Source organism: Lepus europaeus, chromosome 13 (genome assembly GCF_033115175.1).
Source record: "Lepus europaeus isolate LE1 chromosome 13, mLepTim1.pri, whole genome shotgun sequence".
Lineage (NCBI taxonomy): Eukaryota > Metazoa > Chordata > Mammalia > Lagomorpha > Leporidae > Lepus > Lepus europaeus.
The window spans coordinates 63,983,130-64,008,090 of NC_084839.1; the positions used below are offsets into that span (position 1 = coordinate 63,983,130).

General features: G+C 40.0%; 1 protein-coding gene across 2 annotated transcripts; it reads right to left on the reverse strand.

The window, feature by feature from the left end:
- Positions 1-1,195: 1,195 nt before the first annotated feature.
- C1D (C1D nuclear receptor corepressor) lies at positions 1,196-22,647 on the reverse strand. Of its 2 annotated transcripts, none has more exons than XM_062209557.1 (5): positions 22,561-22,647; positions 6,755-6,901; positions 5,938-6,004; positions 5,570-5,625; positions 1,196-2,972 (listed from the first exon to the last, which is right to left on the reverse strand). In XM_062209557.1, exons 2-5 carry the CDS (start codon positions 6,890-6,892, stop codon positions 2,808-2,810), a joined length of 426 nt encoding a protein of 141 aa, XP_062065541.1. In that variant the 5' UTR covers positions 6,893-6,901; positions 22,561-22,647; the 3' UTR covers positions 1,196-2,807. The 2 variants fall into 2 exon arrangements, with proteins under 2 accessions (XP_062065541.1, XP_062065539.1); XM_062209555.1 differs by lacking the exon at positions 22,561-22,647 and adding an exon at positions 19,911-20,032.
- Between the last annotated feature and the right edge of the window lie 2,314 nt (positions 22,648-24,961).

Consider the following 24,961-nt stretch of genomic DNA (forward strand, 5'->3'; position numbering starts at 1 on the left):
TTTGCTGAAAAATTTTGAAATCTACAGTTTTTTCATTTACATGTACATTTCATATACAATTTCTGTGAACTTTTGAAATATCCTTGTGTAAATGTCATTAAGCATATCTGTGGAGGGGCTGGCATTGTGGTTTAAGCCACGGCCTACAACACTGCATCCCATGTTGGAGCACCAGTCTGAGTCTCGGTTGCTGCATTTCTGATTCAGCTCCCTGCTAAGGCACCCGGGAAGGCAGCAGAAGATGGCTCAAGTACCTGGATCCCTGACACCCAGAGGGGGGAGCTGGAAGGAGTTCCTGGCTTCAGGCTTTGGCATGGGCCCATTTGGACCATCGTGGCAATTTGTAGAGTAAATAGCAGACACAAGATATCTGTCTCTCCCTGTCACTCTACCTTTCAAATTAATAAATCTTTTAAGAAGGGCCAGCACTGTGGCATGGTAGGTAAACTGCTGCCTGCAGTGCAGGCATCCCATATGGGCGCCAGTTTGAGACCTGGCTGCTCTACCTCTGATCCAGCTCTCTGCTAATGTGCCTGGGAAAACAGCAGAGGATGTCCAAGTGCCTGTGCCCCTGCACCCACATCTGGGAGACTCAGAAGAAGCTCCTGGCTCCTGGCTTCGGATTGGCTCAGCTCCAGCTATTGCAGCTATTTGGAGAGTGAACCGGCGGAGGGAAGACTTTTCTATCTCTCCCTCTGCTTCTGCCTCTCTAACTCTGCCTTTCAAATAAATATCTTTAAAAAAAAAAAAAAAAAAAAAGCACATTTGGAGAATGAGTAAGTAACAAACAACAAAACGCACTATCATCATACAGCTACTTCTTGTAGGCTACATACTAAGTACTTTAAATTATACATAATAAACGGGGCACAGTGGGTTAAGCCACTACCCACAATGCTGGCATCCCATATAAGCGTCAGTTTGGGTTACAGTTGCTCTACTTCCGATTCAGCTCCTTGCCAATGTGGCTGTGAAAGCAGTAGAAGATGGCCCAAGTGCTTGGGCTCCTGCACACATGGGAAACCAAGATGGAGTTCCAGAATCCCGGCTTTGGTCTGGCCCAATCCATCTGGGGAGTAAACCAGCAGATAGAAAGTGGATATTTCACTCACTCACTTACTCACTCACTGTGTAACTCTGCCTTTCAAATAAATAAACGAACCAAATCTTTAAATACATAACATGACACATAATGGAGTATACACAAACTTTTTTATTTCTACTAATAAACACAAAAAACTATTTACTTAAGAATATCCAATGTAACAGAACATAGAGCTGAACTTTCACAAACCAAATATTGGGCTAATAATTTTCTGTAACTGTATGATATATTTCATTTAACCTTTCATATGAAACTTAAAAATATACATAAATTCAACTTCTAAGATTCTTTGTAATAAATAACAAAGATATTGAAACCACATTTGATATTACACTTATTTTTGTCAAAAAAGTTACTATAAAAACAGCTAGAAATTTGAGAAGTAAAAAAAGGTGCAAAATAACTAAAAATGTTCTTCCACTTCAGAAACTGACACCAGAGGAGAAAAGATTTTCTGCATCCATAAGTGACTTCCTCTTTGTGTGTCACAGAAAGAGTTCAACATGCTTTACAAAACCCATTACATTTTAAGATCATTTCCAATATCTGCTACAATAAATCAGGAAATCCATTTATTCAAGGTTACTTATGGAGAATTAATCACAGAAAATCTTAAATCCTTTTTCAAAATTACAGTACTTTACTGTATTTGGCATTCTTATACATAATGATGTGAATTCAAAAACTGAAACTATTTGGTATATAATTAAACATCACAGACAGGCATAAACAAATTTAACATGTACAATTCTTTGTAACAAATATTTCAGAAAACAAATCAGAATATTTGCACAATGTGATCTCCTTTGGCATTCTCTTCTGCTTAAGCAGCATTATGTAACATACAGAGTTGTTTCAAAACACTTGTACATACTTGATACAGCCTCAAAATATGTAATTGAAAAATCAGAGAAAGTGAGACCAAGAAAACTATAAGCACCACACACTCTGATTTAAAAAGTAATTTTAAATGCAACAGAAACAAAAAAACAGGTCAGCTATACAACATTTACAGCCTTTTTAAGAGAGTATAACCATTTTGTCAAAACTGAGTCATCAACATACAACCTTATTTCCCATCTAATGTTAATGAGAATGTATTTTATATTAAATGGGACATTGAGGCAATGTGCCAAAAATTAAAGTACAACCTGAAAGTTTTAATTTCACACTCCAAATATCAAAAAAAGCAATTAATTCCTAAAATCATGAAAACATGATGAATTAACTACACAGGAGAAAAAAAGGATATTAAGTCATTTCATTCTTTCTTAATATCACATTGTAAAAATAGATGTACTTATAAAATCAGCCCAGAGATAACACACTTCATAAGGTCACTATTCATTTAAAATAGTGTAAATGTTTACAAAGAACATTTAACTTAAATTTCAGTTGTTTATAAAATGGTACTTGCAAGACTGACCTACATAAGGAAATAAGGGCCATCAAAAGAGATGGTAAACTATAAATATAAAATAGATCACAACATTAAAACCTCAGAGTGCTCTATAGGAAAAATCAATAAAGAATCTTTCTGGCAGAAAAGTATTTTTACATTACAAATCTGAAGTACACATTTACATATAAATTCAACAAGGAATACATTTAAGCCTTGCATTGCCACATAATTAGAAATTTTGTTATGACAATAAAAATGATGTACATTTTGAATATGTGTATACCAAAACCAAAGTTAAAGTTAATGTTTGTTTTTTCCTTTACTGGCAACTTTGGATGCATTCTTAGGTTTCGGTTCCCACAGAGCATTTTTTACAAATCTCGAAGCTGCACCCCTGTCCAGTTTACCAGCCTTTTTCTTATCTGCTATTTCCTTGACTCTGTTCATGTATACTCTGATTCTTTCCTTAAAGTTAAAAAAAGAAAGAAAAGAGAGGCAATGGAGTTATTGGACTGTTCACCACCACTAAGTTTTATTATACTACATCTCAGTTAAATTCAGTAGATATGTATTTATTGCCTATTAATTACATGGGGCTAGTAAATTCACGTGAAAGTGATAAACCGTTCCCTGCCCTCCTAGAATTTACAATCTAGGGGTGGCGGGGGAAGAAGAGGGTGGACAGACAGAAGTGTTCCAAAGAGAAAGAACCACTCTAAGACAGCACTATAGAAATAAACACTGTCTTATTTATATATGGTTATATATAATTAGCATTAACCTAAATCTACACATTAACTATTTTATACCTGAAGTCTATAATCTAAAACCTGAGCTCCTATACACTTGTGACATCCAAGCTAAATTCTCCTTAAGTTTTTTCAATTAGGAAATAATTGAAGTGGCATTTAACTATTTATGTTTATATACTATCTACAATCAAAACAGGAAGAATGAAAAATATAAGATCCTTTATTCAATTTCATAATTTTGATTGATAAGTGCATGAAACTTCGTAATAAAATATACAGTTCTAATCAGACTTCAGAAGATGAGAAACAAAATATGTTGCCAATACCACTCTGAATCTTCTGCGACCATTAATCAGCATAAATGGTCATCCAATACTTCAAATAGAGAAATAAGGTTGATAAGAGCCATTAGAAGACAGCAGACTAAAATGACTGACTACTGCTTAAGGCAAGTTTTATTAAAATAATCAAAATAGTTACAAAAGCATATACAGAACTCTCTGCCTTTAACAGTTTCCCATCTTCCTCAGAGGACAGTCTTAACGATAGTAGATGCCAAGGGTAGCACACCCCAACCCCAGCCTGCCTTGGGGCCTCTGCCTTACTTACTCCTCTGCCTGGAATGATGACCTCCCTCACATATCTCTACAGCCATGCCCTCTTCTTGCCTCCAGCCTGCTCACGTTCACCCCCTCCATGAGGGCCTCACTTCATCATTTAAAATTACAATCCTACCCAGGCACTCCAATCCCCGTGACCATACTCTATTTTACACATAACTTCCTAACATACTACATATTCATATATATTATCTCTTTATTTGATTAGATATATGGTTTGTCTCCCTCTATTATACACAGTCTGGCATCTGCCACATTCTTTAGCTTTGTTTACTGGGGAATCAGCTCACTTGGAAATAATGCCTGGCTCCCAGTGGGCATTCAAATATTTATTGAATGAATAAATTGACTACTTTCAATGCCTTTCCCCATTTATCAAATAGGCTTCCTATCACACACTAACTCTGTGATCAATTAGTAATGTCTGCCACAAGGTCAGAAAAGGAGAATCAGTTTATGAATGCTTTTTATTTGCTAACCTTAGTCCAGAATATTAATGTACTCCACTATAAAGTGGGTTCTAAGAAAGACAAATGTTCTTATCCTCTGACAAAGACAGTTCTGAGTTCTCTTTGTGTTAAACAAAAAAAGAGGAATTTTATAAATGTAAGGTTCACATTAGAAAGTTGAAAACAGATGACAAAACCCATATTTCTTAAGGTTTTAAGCCAATATTATTGTCAAACCAAGATTTGAGTGTCAAATTGTTTTATATTTTTGTTTTAAATATTTTTCATAAAAAATACTGTATTCAGAAAGAAATTTATTTTTCCCTCAAGAACTTTAGAGGAAGAAAATGTCTTAGTCTATAGGTTTAAAAAGAGAATAAAGAAAACAGAGATAGTTTACTCATTTTTTTTAAATAAATGACCAAGAATTCTACTAAGTTGTAAATACGGTACATATCAACTACCATAAGACTTGAGAACAATAATACAATATCATGTATTTCACATATTTACATTGCATCTTACAAACACAAAAAGAAATTTAATATTCTTATTCATAAAACCAGCCAAGAAGGTAACCATAAGTTTGATTTCTAATTTTTTCCTTAAAAGTAAAAGATTTAATTTTTTAAGTCAGCAAAAATTCTAGGATATCAGATCTTATATACTATACTTATACATCTAAATGGGATACAAAGACAAACCTAGAAGATTTATTACAGGTTGTAAATATGTCACTAATGCAGAATTACTGGACAGTACACATACAACTGGTGCCAAAAAAGCTTTTAGCTTTGTTGCTGAACTGGATTCTTTACTGCTGAGAAAATGAATTAATGGAAGAACTGAAAAGGTGGGGGAGAAACTTTCCCGTCTTTGCTAGTAAATCAACCAGAATATACTTTAAGAATTGAGTAAAAGTTAAAAAAAAAAAAAAAAGTAGTAGTCCTAAAGATGAGAGATGAACAGGATTTCAAGAATTTATAGGAAAAATAATATGGAAGTTATAAATAATTACTAGAATCGTAACATTCTCTCATCCAGAGATTTTTATAATACATGGAAACCAACTCTCCGACAAAGGTAAAAGAAAAACCAAGACAAGACCTGGCTTACCTTCACAACTGCAACTCTAATTTGGCTCTGCATAATTAGTGTGATAAAGGTAGTATGACTTAGACTTCAGGAATACTACCACAAAAAGACATGTAAAATAAAGATAAAACTAACTGAAATCTTACCAATTCCTGTTTTACGGGATGCTCCTTGGGATTAACTCCTTGAGTTGCCAAATAAACTACAAAAGAAAGATTTCATGGAATAAAATGTTATATATTTTAATAAAAGCATTCCAATTAAAGAAACTCTAGTTACAAAAATGGAAAGTCATACAAATGAATAATTAAATCTTAAAAATTATTCAACCTCTAACATTAAATTTATTTGTGACTCACACACATCAAGTATTCTGATTTAAAATAAAAATCTGACTGCTAAAATTACTAGAACATATAATCAATCATATATATACTGTCAGCATTAAAAATTAAACCATCTTTGACACAATAAATAATTTGCATTGTAATTAACTTCAAAGCAATATACATACCCCAAAACATTGAATTTAATGTGTACGCAGAAACTAAATCCACTTTTGCTTGTTCAAGTGGGTCTAACTGTTAAAAGAGATGAAAGAAAAAAGAAATATTCACACACTTTGAACACCATCAGATAAAATTTTAAACTTTCACCAAGCATAGTGTATCAAAGAACTATTTTTTAACTTTCTATAATTCAAGAACCAAATGATCTGGAAATAATTTGAAAAAAAGAAGAAATTTTATTAGCCAGTGATTTCTGCCCACAAATTTTCACTTAAGAATATCATCTTTAGTTAGACAAGGAAGGTATATAATAAAGAAAAATTCTTTTGAATTATTTTAATCTCAGGAGTTACAATCTGGGCTTTGTATGTCAAAAGTAATTTATCAATACAAACACTGTACATGATGCATTTATGTATAAGAAGTAGGCTAAAATGCTCAGGCAATACGAAAGACAGAAGAAACATAATGAGATTTGTTTTAGACTGTCAAAGTCAATTTACTGTTTTTGTCCTATAGGGTTTCCAGAAACCCTGATAACATCATTGTAATACTTAAAAGGTCAAAGATAGAGTCTGTCAAAAAGAATGCTTTGAGAGCGCCTTTCTTTCCAAAACTCAGTCAGAATAAAAATATAGTTAGGAGGTAGTCCTCAAGACTGGAGTTTTTGTTTTGTTTTTTTCCATAAAAATACACGCTTATAAAAACTAAAATAAAGGGGAAAGAAGCAGATACCATTAATCTATGTCTTCTTCCATATGATTCATAACACAACACTTAGTTTTACAAAACTCATGTTGAAGAATTACATTTTTTAAATACCTTTTGTAACAACTCATTTCTGGAAACAGACATCATGGTCTTCAGCATCTCATCCACAGTGCTGATGGAGTTCTCAAATGCAGACAAATACTCATGAATTTCTACTGGATAGTCTTCATTAATTTCTTCACCTGCCATTATGACCAGCTGTAAAAAAAATTACATACTGAAAACCTCACTGTAGAGACAGAGCTTGTTCTACCAAAACAACCCAAAGGTCAAATCATGTACTTCAAAAGCCTTAAAAGATCTTGGGGTCTGCACTGTAGTGCAGTAGATTAAGCTTCCACCATGTCATCCATCCTACATGGATGACAGTTTGAGTCCCAGCTTCTAATCCAGCTCTCTGGAATTGCCTGGGAAAGCTGTAGAAGATAGCTCAAGTGTTTGGGCCCCTGCACCCACATGGGAGACTCAAAAGAAGCTCTTGGTGAAGCTCTTAGTTCCTGGCTTCAGATCGGCCCAGCTCCAGCTGTTGCAGCCATTTGGGAAATGAACCAGCAGATGGGAGACCTTTCTCTCTGTCTTTCCCTCTCTCTGACTGTAACTCTGCCTCTCAAATACATAAATCTTTAAAAAAAAAAGAAAGAAAGAAAAGAGTTAAAACCTGAAAATAATTAAGCAAATCTTCTTAGAATATAATTCTAGAGCAACTACATTCCAACTTCCCCTCATCTTAAGTTGTCTGGGGGAAGAGGAAGAATCCACCAAAGTCTACTAATGCTATACATATTAAATTGTCAACACTTTTAAAGTATTACAGACATGATTACATACCAAACATGAGATATCAGTAATTAAAATCCTACATTTTAAAAACTTTCAGTTGAAATTAAATACCAAGCAAAGTAATGAAAGTTTGATAAATACATCCCATAATGTTTGCTGAAGAAATGATGAGCAAAACATTTTTTTAAAGCTAATATATTTTAGCCTTTCTAAATTTAGGTGTTAATCTAGGAGCATGTTACACTAGGCTAAAAAATTAAAAATCTTAAGTCTGAAATATCCTGACTATCACTAAAATCATTTTTCAAGTTCTCATATATATATTTATATTCCTTAAGCTTCTTTAAAATATTAATAAGAAATTCAAAGGGTCCATAAATCAAATAAAGTCTATAAGTAGAAAAGAGGAAACTTGGGGAAAATAAACTATATGGTTTTCGTTTAGACTTGAGCACATACTGACAGCCAAGTCTTTTAAGTCGCATATGTATCACAATTAATATTTACATGACAAAAAGCAAAACCCACACAACGTACTAAATAAAGTACCTGAGATCAAATTTCAGAACCACTCCAAGCTATATGTAACATTTTTATTTTTAAAAAAGATTATAGAAATACCTTCTTCATTATATAGCTCAGGAGAACAGCAAGAACGTGCACAATAGCAGACAGCACAGGAGAACAGTAGAGACTTGGGTTTTCTGTCCTACTTGATCACTGGTTTTGTCACCTTAGATGAATCAGTGACTCTCTTGGGCCTTAAATTCCCCACCCATAAAATAAGGCAGCTGCTCTAATGATTTTGTAAAGTCCCTTGCAGTTCTAATGTTATGACCATGTCTTTTAAATTTTCAAAGTATATCTGAATATTTAGTCACAATATATCAACATTTCTTCCTCATGAGTATACTCCACTGAAACATCTGGTTTTATTTACGGAGGAGGAGGGTAAGTGATGTCTATCTGACTATCACTACTTGAGTTGTAAGGTAACTACAACTAGTATACAACTAGCAATTAAACAAAAGACTATGGTAAAAGAAAAGAATTGTGACACAGAAAGGAATTGTGACTTCCCATTTCAAAAGCTCAACTGAAAATATTAATTTGCTCTCATCCCTGTCAAAGTCCCTCCAACATAAAAATATAAAAATAGGCCGGCGCCGCGGCTCAATACGCTAATCCTCCGCCTTGCGGTGCCGGCACACCGGGTTCTAGTCCCGGTCGGGGCACCGATCCTGTCCCGGTTGCCCCTCTTCCAGGCCAGCTCTCTGCTGTGGCCAGGGAGTGCAGTGGAGGATGGCTCAAGTGCTTGGGCCCTGCACCCCATGGGAGACCAGGAGAAGCACCTGGCTCCTGGCTTCGGATCAGCGCGGTGCGCCGGCCACAGCGCGCCTACCGCGGTGGCCATTGGAGGGTGAACCAACGGCAAAAAGGAAGACCTTTCTCTCTGTCTCTCTCTCTCTGTCCACTCTGCCTGTCAAAAATAAAATTATATATATACATATATATATAATAGAAATGCTGGAAAACAAGAAAGGCATGTGCCCATTAGCCAACCTCAACATAGATATTCTAGAAGCTAAAGAGCAAAGTTTCAAACTGGTAGGAAGCAGAGCCAAGGAATCTTACAAATAAAAGAAAATGAGAATCTAGGACTAACTCCAAGATCAAGTTCCATAAGAGCTGAAAACATGAGCGCAATTTCCAGACCTCTGGAAGTAGAGCTCCAGTATTTGCCTCCCAGATATAGTACAGGGACATCCTGCAAATACAAATAAGACTCCATGTTTGCCCATTTTATGTAGAATTTTAAACCAATGAATTTGAAAATGTGGAGGAAGGAACGTTGTTCCGGGGCAGGGAGTGGGGAGAGAGGTATCAGTTACCAAAACTAAAAAGAAATACATAAACCACATAGATCATTAACCACAGAAAAAAATTATAAAATATTCAAAGATATGCCATCCTAAAAAGGTTCTAAGCTTAGATTTTAATCTTAACTTCATTTCTCTGTCCAAGTAAAGCACCATTTTCTCGCCCTCTTTTAGAATCAACTCCTCGAAACAATTGCTTACCGTGTCTCTCATTCCCCTCCTTCCACTATTTCTGAAATCCTACAAACAGAATCCTACTTTTCACTCAAAATTGCTCGTGTTCCAGGTCACCAGTATGGGCACACTGTTAAACTCAGACGGCAGTGCTCAGCTCTTGTCACTTGTCATTACTGATTCCTTGCCCCGGTTTGCAGGACATCACACCTCCTGGTTTCCCTTCTACCTCACTGGCAGCTGCATCCTTCTCACTTCCCCAGCCTCTTCATCTTGAAATGCCCACACACATCCCTGAACTGTCATCTTCTCTATCTAATTTACTCCTAGGTGAGCTTTTTAAAATACATTAATAAATGGATGACTCCCAGGTTTGTCTCTGCAGGCTGACCTCTCCACTGAACTCCAAATTTACATTCCAACTGTTTCTTTCTCTGAGTTGGATGCATAATAAATTTTCAAATGTCACTTACCCAAAGCCAAATTCCTAATCTTGTCTACTACAGTCTTCCTCATCTTTTTTCATGGCACCTCCAACTTTTCAATTATTCAGACACAAAACTGCAGAGTGACCCTTGGCTATTCTCACTTCATCTTTAAAAAATATCCAGAATCTAACCACATCCCACCATCTCTCCTGCCACCGCCCCAGTCCAAACTGCCACCAAGATTCCTAAGACTGCTGCAACAGCCTCCTAAAAGGGCTCCCTGCTTCCAGCTAAGACAGTAGATTATCAACTCTGATCAGAAAAGGTTTGTCATCTCACTCAAGTAAAAAGAATCCTTAGTGGCCTAAACAATCCAATGCAATCTGCCCTGACTCCGCATCAGCTCTGTGACTTTATCTGCTCCCACTCTCCCCTTGCTCAGTGCACTCCAGCCACGTAGCTTCATTGATCTTTCCTCATCATTTCAAGCCTCTGCCCACCTCAGGGCAGTAAACAGTACTCCGTCCATTCCGAGAATGCTTTCTTCCTCTCTCCCCTACCAGGGCTTCAGAGCTCATGATTTCACCTTCATTAGCTCTCTGCTCAAATGTCATTCTGGTGCAACTTTCCTGACTACCCCATACCCTCCCTCACTGCATATGTCCTTTCCCATCTTAATACTCCTCAATAGCACAGGACATTTTCTTAAATTGGTTTACTGCTTGGGTACTTCCAAATGTTTATGTATCTCCAAAGGAAGATAACTACATGAGAGCAGGAATTTTCATGTTTTGTTCACAGTCACAGCCTGGCAATCAACAAATACTTGATGAATGTAAATATACTATATCAAAATACTGGGAATAATCAAAATACTCATAAAGGAAACAGTCAAATGGATCACAGCACATTCATCCTTGGAAATACCATGTCTATTAAAAATAAAGATGGAGGGACCAGCGCTGTGGTGTAGCGGGTAGAGCCGCTGCCTGCGGCACCAGCATTCCATATGGGCACCAGTTGGAGTCCCGGCTGCTCCACTTCCAATCCAGCTCTCTGCTATGGCCTGGGAAAGTGGTGGAAGATGGCCCAGGTTCTTGGGTCCCTGCACCCATGTGAGAAACGGGGCTCCTGGCTTCGGATTGGCCCAGCTCTGATCATTGCAGCCATTTGGAGAGTGAACCAGTGGATGGAAGACACCTCTCTCTCTCTCTGCCTCTGCCTCTCTGTAACTCTGCCTTTCAAATAAATAAATAAAACCTTTAAAAATTTATAAATAAAGATGTAAATCAGGCCAGCGCCATGGCTCACTAGGTTAATCCTCCACCTGCGGCACCCGGCACTCCGGGTTCTAGTCCCGGTTGGGGCGCCAGTTCTGTCCTGGTTGCTCCTCTTCCAGTCCAGCTCTCTGCTGTGGCCCGGGAGTGCAGTGGAGGATGGCCCAAGTGCTTGGGCCCTGCACCCGCATGGGAGACCAGGAAGAAGCACCTGGCTCCTGGTTTCGGATCGACGCAGCGCGCCAGCCATGGCAGCCATTTGGGGGGGGTGAACCAACGGAAGGAAGACCTTTCTCTCTCTCACTGTCTAACTCTGCCTGTCCAAAAAAAAGATGTAAATCTGCATTTAGTGACACACTCTGTCTCCCTCCCCCCATAACTCTCTTTCAAATAAATAATATTTTAATTTTTTTAAAAAAAGGGGGCCAGCCCTGTGCAGGTAGAGCCTCAACCTGCAGTGTGGCATCCCATATGGGTGCCAATTGAGTCCTGGCTGCCCCACTTCCGATCCAGCTCTCTCCTAATGCACTTGAGAAAGCAGTGGAAGATGGTTCAAGTACTTGGGACCCTGCATCCAAGTGGGAGACCCAGAAGAAGCTCCTGGCTTCAGGTTGGCCCAGCTCTGGCCAATGTGGCCATTGGGGGAATAAACCAGCAGATAGAAGGTCTCTTTCCTTTCTCTCTCTCTAACTTTGCCTTTCAAATAAATAAATAAAAATGTAGATCTGCAAATATTTGCATACAAATGAAAAGTGATAAAAGTTATGAAACATTGTCTGTAAAATGTCCCTAACTATGTCACTGGTTTAGGAAAAAAAAAAAAGATAAAAAAAAAAAAAAGAAAGAAACCTGTACATGTATATATGTGGGAAAAGGTCTGGAAGAAGGTAAACAAAAAATAGACATCCTCTCCAAGAAGAGGCAGGGATTATGGAATGGGATCAAAGCAGAGTCACTGTCTTCAATTCTTCATTCTTTAAATTTCATTTCAAACAGCACATATTAAATCTGTACTTAAGAATAAATATTCATTAAATTTAAATGAAGGCATATTTTCATAAAGCATTTTGGCTTTTAACAAATACTTAAGCATTTTTTAAAAACCACAAAAAAAGGTCTTTATTTAAGTATGGATATTTTTCATCCAATTTCCCTATTAGAAAATATTTCTCCTCTCCAGAACATGGTAGGGATTTTTCCTACAATTATTCCCTGTCCCTAAGCCCCAATAAACAAGCACTTATTTATTGTTAAAATGAGTTAGGGTGAACTCTGAGAGCAAGGCAGTAAGTTAGAATAATTGCCCTCATTAAATCTGAACTAAACCACTTGCCTTCCTCCTAACTAGAAAATAAAGGCAAGGTAGACTAAAAAATAAATAAATAAATGTTCTTCTAGTATCAAAAATTCTTCTCCTATCAAATTATTTCTACAAACATTTTCTTTTACACAGGCAGTTCCTCAGCATTTGTTCCTTCCACAACAAAAGTCCAGAAGCTTTCCTGTGCCCCTCTGCTACTCTGATCAAGCAGTGACTCTTCGGAATCAGCTGCAACAGCAAACCACTCACATGTGTCAGACACTAATTATTCTAAGTGCTTCACACATTAACTGACCTAATCCTCACTGATGAAGAAACTGAGCCATAGTAAGGTTCAATAATTTGCCTAAGGTTGCACAGATAAAGAAAAAGAAGAAAAGTAGTCCCATTCCTGCTCCTAATGTCCCTCCCATAAATCCTCTCACCATGCCACCTACTAAAAAGCCAGTCACAGAAGTGGAGCGAGGGGAGAAGGCATGAGAAACCTGTTCTCCTTCCTGCCCTGGAAGTGCTGGTTGAGATTAGGAGTGGGGGCATGGTGCCCAGTATCCAAACAGTCTGTTATTGCCACTCTTCCATCCCTCTTCTCACTGGTTTTGGCAGCTAAAGAACTGACTGACAGGAGAAAAACAAGGACATGCAGCATCACATCTAGAACTGAAGTCATCAACTACCTCCCAGGCTTGATTCTCTACTTCTGGATCAGCTAGAAACTTGAGCCACCCTTGGCTCCTTCCACAGCCCCAGATACAATCAGTAATGTCAACATAGCTTCCCTAATCTCCTTACACCACAGCGCTGTGGCATGGCTTCTTTTCTTCATCCATTCTCACTGACTGTATTTTCAACAGCCTTTGAGTAGTCTCCTTATCACTAATTTTTCTCCATTCCCAACTTGAACTATTATAAAATGATTTTTCTACAAAAATAGTCTGGTCATGACACTTTCTTGCTTAAAAATCTGCAATAGGGCCAGAGCCACGGCTCAATAGGCTAATCCTCCACCTTGCGGTGCCAGCACACCGGGTTCTAGTCCCGGTCGGGGAGCCGGATTCTGTCCCGGTTGCTCCTCTTCCAGTCCAGCTCTCCGCTGTGGCCCGGGAATGCAGAGGAGGATGGCCCAAGTGCGTGGGCCCTGCACCCGCATGGGAGACCAGGATAAGCACCTGGCTCCTGCCTTAGGATCAGCGCAGTGCGCCAGCCGCAACACACCGGCCGCGGCGGCCATTGGAGGGTAAACCAACGGTAAAGGAAGACCTTTCTCTCTGTCTCTCTGTCTCTCACTGTCCATTCTGCCTGTCAAAAAAAAAAAAAAAAAAAAAAAACGCAACTCAGGTCATAAATTGAAGGACAGCTAAAGAAAAGTCTAGTCTAGAATATTTAAGCAGCTCTATTATATCACATTTCAAATCCAGTTATTACTGGGTGCCACTGCATCGTGACAGTTATTGAATAAAAGTTAAGTCATAGCCCGTGGCCTCAAATGAAGAAGTATTGCTAAAATTATCAACAAAGACTAACACTAAAGAGTGTCTATTTCTTTTATAGAAAACTTTTATTTAATATAAATTTCAAAAGTATAACTTTTGGATTATAGCGGTTTTTCCCCCATAACCTCCTTCCCACCCGCAAACCATCCCATCTTCTACTCCCTCTCCCATCCCATTCTTCATTAATATTCATTTTTAGTTATCTTTATATACAGAAGATCAACATAGTATCTATTTCAAGAATATCACAAATTTCCTTCTTAAAAAAATTTCTAATTTCTTATGTCTTTGCTGGCCCTTAAAAATGTATGCATGTGAAAATAAACAGGCCAATTTTAAAGCCAAATGAAAAATAGGGAAAGATATCTGCAATGGAGAGACTATAGATAGAGACCCTCCACAAATCCTTAACAACAAAAATATATACAACCTAGAAGAAAAATGGGTGAAGAAAAACAGCAGTTCAAGGAATCCAGATGACCAATAAGCATAAAGAAAGCCACGCATCTTACTCATAACCAAGGAAACATAAATCACCAAAGCAGGATGCCATTTTTCATGTGTCAAAAGGCAAAAATTAAAAAGATGGATATTACCTAATATGGGAAAAGGTGAGCAAAGACAGTTTCTCATCACTATAAATTGGAGTATAAATTAATGAACATTTCTGAAAGGACAATCTGGCACTATTCTTCAAAATTCTATGTGTATGTGTGTGTGTGTGTGTGTCTGGATTCTTTGACCCAGAAATTTTACTTCTCAAAATGCACACTTTCACATAAGATAATGTTCAAGAACACACTTCAAAACAATGAAACTTTAAAAAAGGGAACAACCTGCATGCTTATTAATAGAAACTGGCTAAATAAATGATTATATATATATACACATGAGTGTATATATATATATATATATATCAACATCTCCCACATATAAATATCTCTCAAAAAAATACTCTGTAGTAGTGAAAAAGTAGCAAATAAAGCTTAGCAAGAGTCCTAAAATGTAGTTAGTGAAAAAGGCTGAAATACAATATGTGTACTACAACTATTTGTTTCTAAGAAAAAGATATATTGAGTGTGGAAGTTTACTTTGTATATGCATGCTAGTTACCTTAAGGATAACTTTAAAGGATACAAAAGAAAAATGTATGCATGTGAAAATAAACAGACCAATTTTAAAGCCAAATGAAAAATAGGCAAAGATATCTGCAACAGAGAGACAGATAGAGACCCTCCACAAATCCACTTAACAACAAAAATACATACAACCCAGAAGAAAAATGGGTGAAGATAACTGTGGATAACTGTGGGTAACCAGGAAATGAGGGAGAACATTTTATATTACACTCTTTGAATTTTGATTTTTAAACAATGTATGCAACATAGTATATAGGTTTATAAATAAAAATGTCAATTATCTCAAATTTTGAAACTTATTTACTCTCAAATATGCCAGACAAAATTTTATCATTCCCCCCCTACTTAGCAGCTATAATCAAACCTATATTCTTTATTTGATTTATAGATTTATTCAAGGTCTGCCTGTGGATGCCTTGGCAGGAGCAGACCAAATGACTCCGCAGGCCTTAAACAGCCCACAGGCTATATGTTCCCCACTCCTGCTAGCCAATCCCTGGGTAACCATTCTAGCTCTAGGCCTAATGAACATTCCTAAAGAAATTCATAGCTCTCACCCTTAGCACAGTCATCTTGGAAACCTCTGTGCCATGAGAGGCAAGTGGAGCAAGAAGCAAATGCTCAGCTGAAGTGCAAATGAAGAAAAACCGAGGCAGAGGTTGAAGTAAACAGCTAGCCTACATACCCATGGAGGCTGACAGAGTACAAATGAGGAATGCCAGAGACCAGAGATGCTTGCCCAAGTTGTTGGGTCTGCATGCTACTGTCTAGAAATTGTCTCATGAGATTCTTCCAACACCATCCCTCACCAATGCCACTTCTGAGAACAATTTACTCATAACAAACCAGCCCCTGGTCCTTTGCCCAGGACCTGTAACACACCAGACTAGTTCTGTTCTCAACTGTGGATGAGAGAAATGTATACTATAAATCATGTCTTTTACTCTCTTAGCTGGCCACCTAATCTCAACTGGATCCTGTCTCAGTTTCTGAACAATTCCTTTAGTTATCCCTGACTCCCTTCTCAGCACACTGGCACAATGCCATGTGAATGAGTAACTGAGCATTTCCCACATCTCGGACACCAAAGACTCACTTATGCAACAGATATTTATTTATTTATTTAGCTTCAATGCCATGCTGCCCTGATGCTTGGCATATAATGGTGTGCAAAAACTTGCCTGCACTAGGCTTTCAGTCTAGTGCAGATAACAGAAATTGTAAAATAAGCACAGAAATAAAAAACTCTTAACAGTGATATGGAGAAACACATGGTGCTGGCAGACTATAAACTAGTGAACAAGACCAAATCTGAAGGAAAACAAAATGCTTCCTTAAGAAACAACTCTTGATAACGGAGCTCAGTAAACAATCAAAAATGCAGGTGGAGAGAATCCTAACAAGCCTGACTCAGCACTAATATTAGCCTCACTTTATAGATACCATAACAGAGACTTAAATCATGAGACTAAAGGCTCAGTGGAATGGAATCCAAATCTCAAGAAGGAGCATCCTCACAAATTCATCCCATGGCTCCCCATCCTCTGAGGGAAAACTTCTCTTTGAAGTAACATGTAAGGTCCTTGGGGCCGGCACTGTGGGCATTAGGTTAAAGGCCTGGCCTGAAGCGCCGGCATCCCATATGGACGCCGGTTCGTGTCCCAGCTGCTCCTCTTCTGATCCAGCTCTCTGCTATGGCCTGGGAAAAGCAGTAGAAGATGGCCCAATTCCTTGGGCCCCTGCACCCACATGGGAGACTGGGAAGAAGCACCTGGCTTCGGATTGGTGCAGCTCCAGCTGTTGCAGCCATCTGGGGAGTGAACCAGCCGATGGAAGACCTCTCTCTCTGTCTCTACCTCTCTAACTCTTTCAAATAAAATAAATCTTAAAAAAAAAATATATATATATATATATATATAAGGTCCTTCAAAGTCCAGTCCTCTCACCCTTGCAGCCATAATTCCCATCTTCTCCTTCCCCAAATACTGAATTCACATTCTGTTCACATCATCCCACATAATTAAAATTCCATAATTTCTTAGCAATATTCAATAGGCTTAGAGCTAGAATAGTTACCCAAAAGGGGGAATTGGCTACTAGATACAGGGGAAAGAAAGCTTGCAAAAGCTTCTTTTAAAACAGTTGGGATGAGGGCGGGGCAAGAAAAAGGGGTTGGTGACCACAAAGGGAGAGGAGTCCTTCCCCTCTGCCTGTACTAACCCCTCCCCATACTCGGTTTCTGGGCCTACTGAAATGTATTAACTCTTGAAAACCCAACAACCTTCTCAATAAAGGCCTCCATATCCCCCTAATAAAGGTAGTCTCTTCTTCCTCTTTGCTCCCAAGATTTCCTGAATACACCTATAATACAGTTATCATGTTGGTGGGTGACTGCTTTTTAAGACTTATATACCAGTAATACTCCACCGGTATCTTTTTTTAAAGAAAAGATGTACTTATTTATTTGAAAGGCAGAGTTAGAGACGCAGAGGCACAGAGAGAGAGAGAGAGAGAAAGAGAGAGGTCTTCCTTCCACTGGTTCACCCCCAAAGTGGCCACAATGGCTGGAGCTGTGCCCATCCAAAGGCAGGAGCCAGGAGCCAGGAGCCTCTTCGGGGTCTACCATGCGGGTGCAGGGGCCCAAGGACTTGGGCCATCTTCTACTGCTTTCCCAGGCCATAGCAGAGAGCTGGATCAGTAGCAGAGCAGCTGGGACTCAAACCAGCGCCCATGTGATGCTGGCACTGCAGGCGGTGGCTTTACCTGCTACACCACAGCACTGGCCCCTGGCCACCTGTATCTTGATGAATCCAAAAGTGTCAATTCTCATTTCACTTGATCCATCAGCTATAGCTGATGAAACTGAGCAAACTGAAGAACATATTGCCTTGTCCCTCACTGGCTGCTCAGCCTCTTCCTCCTCTGGGTCTTCCTCACCTGCTGACTTTTCTGTCCACATTCACTCTTTAACAATGGTCTCCAGTGTCCCAACTTTACCATCTGTTCATTCACAAATCCCAAGTGTCTGTTTCCAGCAATGACTCCTCCCTTGAACTCCAGATTCAATATACTCAACTGTTCCATCTAGATGACTAATAGACATCTCAAAGTTAACATTTATGTAGGGAGAGGCACTATGGCCCAGTGGATTAAGCTGCTGCTTGAGATACCCACATCTCATATCACAGTGCTGGTTTGAGTCCCAGCTCCTCTGCTTCCAATACAACTTCCCCATAATACACCAAGAAGGCAGCAGATGATGGCTCACATGCTTTGGCCCCTGCCACCCAAGTGGGAGAACTGGATGGCATTTCAGGCTCCTGGCTTCAGCCTGGCCCACTATCGACTATTGCAGGCATTTTCTCTCTCCCCTCCTCTCATCTCCCCTCATTCTGACATTCTGCCTTTCAAGTATATAAAAACAAACTATATATATATATATACATATATATATATACACATACATACATATATATATACATATATATATATGGAGCTGAACTTGTAATCTACTCCCACAAGCCTGCCTTTCCTACTTCCCCATTTCTTGTTCCCTTCTTCTAGTGCTCAAAACTTTGACAATCATCTTAATCTCATAACCTACATTCAATCCATGAGCAAATTCTTTTGGATTTAGCTACAAAATATACCAAAAACTGAACTATTACTCACTGCCTACACTTCTTTCCATCCCTTTAAGATGCCATCATCTCATCGGAATTATTACACCACCTTCATAATTAGTCTCCTGGTTTTCACCCACCCTACCATCCCCACCCTCCAACAACCTATTCTTTACACAGCACTCAGAGTGATCCTATTAAAACCTATGTCAGGTGCAGGCTTTTAGCCTCGCAGTTAAGCTACCAGTTAAAATGCCCACATCCCACATCAGAGTGCCTAGGTTAGATACCCAGTTCCTGATTCCAGTATTACTGTTAATGTGGACCCTGGGAGGTAGAAGTGATGGCTCAAGTAGGTGGGTCCATGTGGGAGACCTGGACTGAGCTCCTGACTCCTGGCTTCAGTCGCTCCTAAGTCCCCAACCCACCCCTAAGCTTTGCAGGCATCTGGGGAGAAAATCAGTGGATGAGAGCTGTCTTGCTCTGTCTCTCAAAGAATTTTTTTAAATTTTTTTAACCTAGGTCAGATTGTGTCACTCCTTTGCTCAGAACTTTCCGTTGGACTATTTCTTCAAGGCAGGATTCACACAGTACCTCCATCCATACCACTAACAAAATGTCTTGCCACATTTTAGTACTTAGCATCTGTTAATGACTAAAACCAATCAAAGTAAACTGAGACAACATTTTGGAGAATCTTCATATCAAATTACAGTTTGGACTCAGGAATATTAGGCAGTCACTACATGGATCAACAGAAAACTTACATAATAATGTATATCATGAGGCTGTTTCCACCTCTATTCCAAATGCAGATACACAATTATGAACTAAGCCAGAGACCAAATTCAACATATACTTGTTTCCTGGAACGAGAAAGCCATTTGTAGATGTTGCACCAGAATGCTATTGTTATAATGACTCTTTTGCACTGCACTATCTTAGAAAATAACAGTGAAATGCACACACAAGTTCTCAACAAATATTGCTACTATCGGCAGTCTACGTTTAAGTGTCATTTGAAATTCCCCTTCAATTTTACAATAAAATCCCTAAGAAAATATAGGCTAGTCCTTTTAGAATGAAGATACTAACCTTCAGGGCCACAGCTGAGGTACAGCAGGTAAAGCTTCTGCCTGTGATACCAGCATCCCATCCCATCTGGGCACTGGTTTAAATTTGAACGGCTCCAGTTCCAATCTAGCTCCCTGCTAGTGGCCTGCGAAAAGCAACGGAAGATGGCCCAAGTACTTGGGCCCCTGCCACCCACATGGAAGACCCAGCTGAAGCTCCTGGCTCCACCTTGGCCCCGCCCCAGCCATTGAGGCCATCTGGGAAATGAACCAGCAGATAGAAGATCTCTCTCTCTCTCTCTTACTTTCTCTCTTTCTGTAACTCTTTCAAATAAATAAAAATTTTTTTTATCCCATAGTCTAGTAATAGAAAAATATATGCTACCAGGTTGCTCTAAATAGCAATCAGTAATTAGAGTCAAATACTTCAATGTTTAATTCAAAGCATTTTCAAAATTATAGATGTGAAACAGCAAAATTACCTTTCAAAATATTTGGAACTTGTTTATTACAATTATCTCATCTCTAAAATAATGAAAACACTACATAGGGCTGCTGGGCACATTAAATGAATAATGTAGGTAAAGCAACAGTGACTGACTTAGTTACTCAAATACATTAGCTAGTACAGATACTCCTTGACCTATAAAGGGGTCACATCCCCATAAAACCATCGTTAAGTTGAAAACATCAAAAGCTGAAATTGCATTTAAACACTTAAATAACTAAATATCGCAGTGTGACCTTAAATGTGCTCAGAAAACTTACATTAGCTTACAGTTGGGCACTGATAAAGAGAATTGTATGAATTATAGTACAGCCTGGAACAGTGCAAAATTAAAAATCTGAATAGTTTCTACTGAATGTATACCTCCTTCCCATCTTCATAAAGTCAAAAATCCTAAATCAAATTATCATAAGTCGAAGACCATCGGTAATATTTTAGTCAGTATTTTACTAAAGTGAAAGTTATCAAACACCCTAATCCAATATGAACTACTCGGAGCCATACTTGAAGGGTCAACTGTTCGGAAACAGTGGCTGAGATAACACCTATGAAGAGCCATTTGAAAACTTAAACACAGATACAAGAAAAATCATATCACCTTTAAAGAGTGATACAAACATGGCTCTTCAAAGGCAGCTAGAACATCTTTTGACTCAGAGAATTCGGTTTTATTTTGAAAAACCACTGTCACACTTTGGCATAATTTTATCTTCCAACAAACCAGTAAGTCCTGGAAGATTCAGTTCAGCGGCCTAAGTCTCCACCTGGGATGGCCACATCCCATTCCAGATCAGAGTGTCTAGTTTGAGTACCAGCTACTTCCTTCCTGATCCAGCTTCCTGCTAATGAGCATCTGTGAAGCAGCAGATGATGGCTCAAGTATTTCAGTCCCTGACATACACATGGGAAGCCAGAATGAAGTTCCTGGCCCAGCTCTGGCTGTTGTGGACATTTTGGGATTGAACCAAATAGAATAGAAAACCTCACTATCTCTGTGTCTTTCAAATAAAATGAAAATAAATTAGAGGGGCCGGCGCTGTGCCACAGCGGGTTAACGCCCTGGCCTGAAGCGCCGGCATCCCATATGGACGCTTGTTTGAGACCCGGCTGCTCCATTTCCAATCCAGCTCTCTGCTGTGGCCTGGGAAAGCAGTAGATGGCCCAAGTCCTTGGGCCCCTGCACCCACATGGGAGACCAGGAAAAAGCTCCTGGCTCTGGATCGGGGCAGCTCTGGCCGTTGCGGCCAATCAGGGAGTGAACCAACAGATGGAAGACCTCTCTCTCTCTCTCTCTGCCTCTCCTCTCTCTGTGTAACTCTGACTTTCAAATAAATAAATCTTTTTTAAAAAGATTAGAAACACTTAAAAACATTAGTTCTATCATTTCTTCCCCTCACAAACAGTTCTCTGAACTTCAGCGAGGGTTATCTGCTATTTTCAAATAAGAAAATATAGGGTTTAGTCTTAGTTCCGTCTACTATCAGTCCAAACAGTTTAATAAGCGCACCGCAAACATCTAGGGACAAAGAACAGCTTTATCGGGCCAAAATTAAATTGCAGTCAACAACTATGAAGGCATTAAAGCTAGTTTCAAACAGAAGTTTGATTCACATTAAACTTTCCTGGACCATTAAAAAAAAAAAAAAAAATCCGCTCTTGAGCTTAACCACTACAGAGTTCAACCGAAGGTCAAAATCAGCCACTGTCTCAGATGAGCTAGTAACGCAGCGACAGGCGTCTGCGATCCTGGACGTGAAAGACCAGGGGCTAACACAGTGAAGTCACTATTCCCCTACACCTTCCACTCGGGCCTTTCTCCTTAAACACGGTTTGAAGGCAGCTGAGAATCAATTGTGAAGTCGTTAATTTTTTGTTGTTGTTAATTTCTTCGCCTTCCAATGTTTAAGAGGAGAGTCAACAGCCAAAGAAAAAGAAAGAGACTGGGTAAAGAGTGAGGAACGAGGGGCCGAGGTAAGCCAAAACCGGCAAGCAACCACAAGATAACCAAGCGGGGGTCCTGCCACGACCCTGACCCCAACGTCAGGATGAGGAGCCCTACCGCGCTCCGCCTAGACCTGCCGGAGCGTAGAGAGGGAATCCCAAGACAGCAGAAGCTGATTTTTGAAAGAACATGAGAAAAACTCAACCAAGTTTTCAACAGTACCTCAAAGCCTCCGACCCCTCGCCTCCTGGAGAGCTGTCGCGCGATGATGGCGTCACAACGCGCCGACCAGGCCTAACTCTCGAGCGTCGCTCTCTAATGGCCTCACGCTGCTCGCCCCGCCCCTTCTCCCCGCCCCTTTCCGGGGGCTCGCCATGGCCTTGGTCTTGAGTGCGTCAGGAGATCGGATTGGAAGGGTGGAGAGAACGCGAGACCGCTTTGGCTCGATTTCTGTCGGGCGAAACTCGCACCCCTGAGCGTATTTAAACAGAAAAAAAGCCACCAAAGATTTTTTTTAGAATTTTTAACCCTTGCTGAAGTTCCAGGGACCAGGTTCTTAACTACAACTCTCACTTAGCCTTCTAGAACAGCTTCCCAAATTATCTGAGGTGAAAAAGGGTTGCTTTTCCAATCCATTGTTAAGAGATCCTTTTGTAAAATACAGTAAAAATGAATTAGTAGAGGGGCCGGCGCTGTGGCGCAGTAGGTTAATCCTCTGCCTGGGGCGCCCATATCCCATCTGGGCACTGGGTCTAGCCTGGTTGCTACACTTGCGATCCAGCTCTCTGCTATGGCCTGGGAAAGCAGTAGAAGATGGCCCAAGTGCTTGGGCCCCTACACCAAGTGGGAGACCTGGAAGAAGCTCCTGGCTCCTGGCTTCAGATTGGCGCAGCGCCAGCTGTGGCGGCCATTAGGGGAGTGAACCAACAGAAGGAAGACCTTTCTGTCTCTCTCTCACTGTCTATAACTCTATCATAGTCTCTCACTAACTCTGCCTGTCAAAAAGCAAAAATAAAATTTAAAAAATTTTAAGAGTATTGCTTACACTCAGTTTTTTATCAGTCCACAGTCCTAATTTAACAATTAGGCATGACATGGTGATAACATACATTAATGGGGCTAGCTTGTGCCCTGGAAGATTAAGCCACTGCCTGCGAAGCCAGCATTCCTTATGGGCAACAGTTATGTCCTGGTTGCTCCATTTCTGATACAACTATCCGCTAATGGCCTGGGAAAGCAGCAAAAGATGGCCCACGTGTTTAGGACCCTGCCTCCCACCTGAGAGGCCCAGATGAAGCTCCTAGCTCCTGGCTTCTACCTAGCCCAGCCCTGGCCTGTTGAGGCCATCTTGGGGGGTGAATGAAAATCTCTCTCTCTCTCTCTCTCTCTCTCTCTCTCTCTCAGTTTCTCCACCTCTTTCAAATAAATAAATCTTTTTTAAATGCCTATAAAAATACTTTTTAAAAAAATGAGGCCAGAGCTGTGGCATAGCAGGTAAAGCTGCCACCTGCAGTGCTGGCATCCATACGGGCACTGGTTTGAGTCCTAGCAGCTCCACTTCTGGTCCAGCTCTCTGCTATGGCCTGGGAAAACAGTAGAAGATGGCCCAAGTCCTTGGGCTCCTGCACCCACATGGGAGACCCAGAAGAAGCTCCTGACTCCTGGCTTTGGATCAGCGCAGCTCCGACCATTGTGGCCATCTTAGGAGTGAACCAGTGGATGAAAGACCTCTCTCTCTCTGCCTCTGCCTCTCTGTAAGTCTGCCTTCCAAATTAATAAATAAATCTTTAAGAAATACTTATTTATTTTCTGGAAAAGCATAGTGATAGAAGTGAAAAGCCAGAGACAGTGAGCTCTTCCATTTGCTGATTCACTCCCCAGATGTCCACAACTGCTAGGCCAAGGCCAGGAGCCAGGAACTGCATCCAGGTCCCCCACATGTGTGGCAGGATCCAGGTATTTAGGCAATCACCTGCTGCATTCCCAAGGTGCTCATCAGTAGGAAGCTGGATCGGAAGCAAAGCAGCCTGGACTTCAACTGGTACTCCGATTCAGAATGCTGGTGTCACGCACGGTGGCTTAAACCACTGCACAATATTAATTTTAATCAATCCCTCTTAAAAAACAGTCTGAACAAACACCATGTATGTTAATATTCAAAGTTTTTAACATAAGTGAGGTGATTGTTCTTTTTTTGAAAAAAAAGATTTATTTACTTATTTGAAAGTCAGAGTTACACAATTACGCAGAGAGAGAAGGAGAGGCAGAGAGAGAGAGAGAGAGAGAGAGAGAGAGAGAGAGGTCTTCCATCCGATGGTTCACTCCCCAGTTGGCCGCAACGATGGAGCTGCGCCGATCCGAAGCCAGGAGCCAGGAGCTTCTTCCGGGGGTCCCATGTGGGTGCAGGAGCCCAAGGACTTGGGCCATCTCCTACTGCTTTCCCAGGCCACAGCAGAGAGCTGGATTGGAAGCGGAACAGCCAGGACTCTAACCAGCGTCCATATGAGATCCCGGCACTGAAGGCAGTGGCTTTATCCGCCACACTACAGCGCCAGCCCCCAAAACCATTTTCAAAACCACTTAGTGGCTGTGCCTAGCTAACTAATCAGCATCTCCTTCTTAC

Bases quoted from the DNA above. Each gene is read 5' to 3' on its own strand.
- C1D (XM_062209555.1), bottom strand. From the start codon at position 19,976: ATGGGATGGGATGCTGGTATCACAGGCAGAAGCTTTACCTGCTGTACC. The intron at 6,902-19,910 runs GTTAGTATCTTC...TTTTTTTTACAG, and splicing joins CCTCAGCTGTGGCCCTGAAG to CTGGTCATAATGGCAGGTGA. The intron at 2,973-5,569 runs GTAAGATTTCAG...TTTAACTTTAAG, and splicing joins ATCCCGTAAAACAGGAATTG to GAAAGAATCAGAGTATACAT.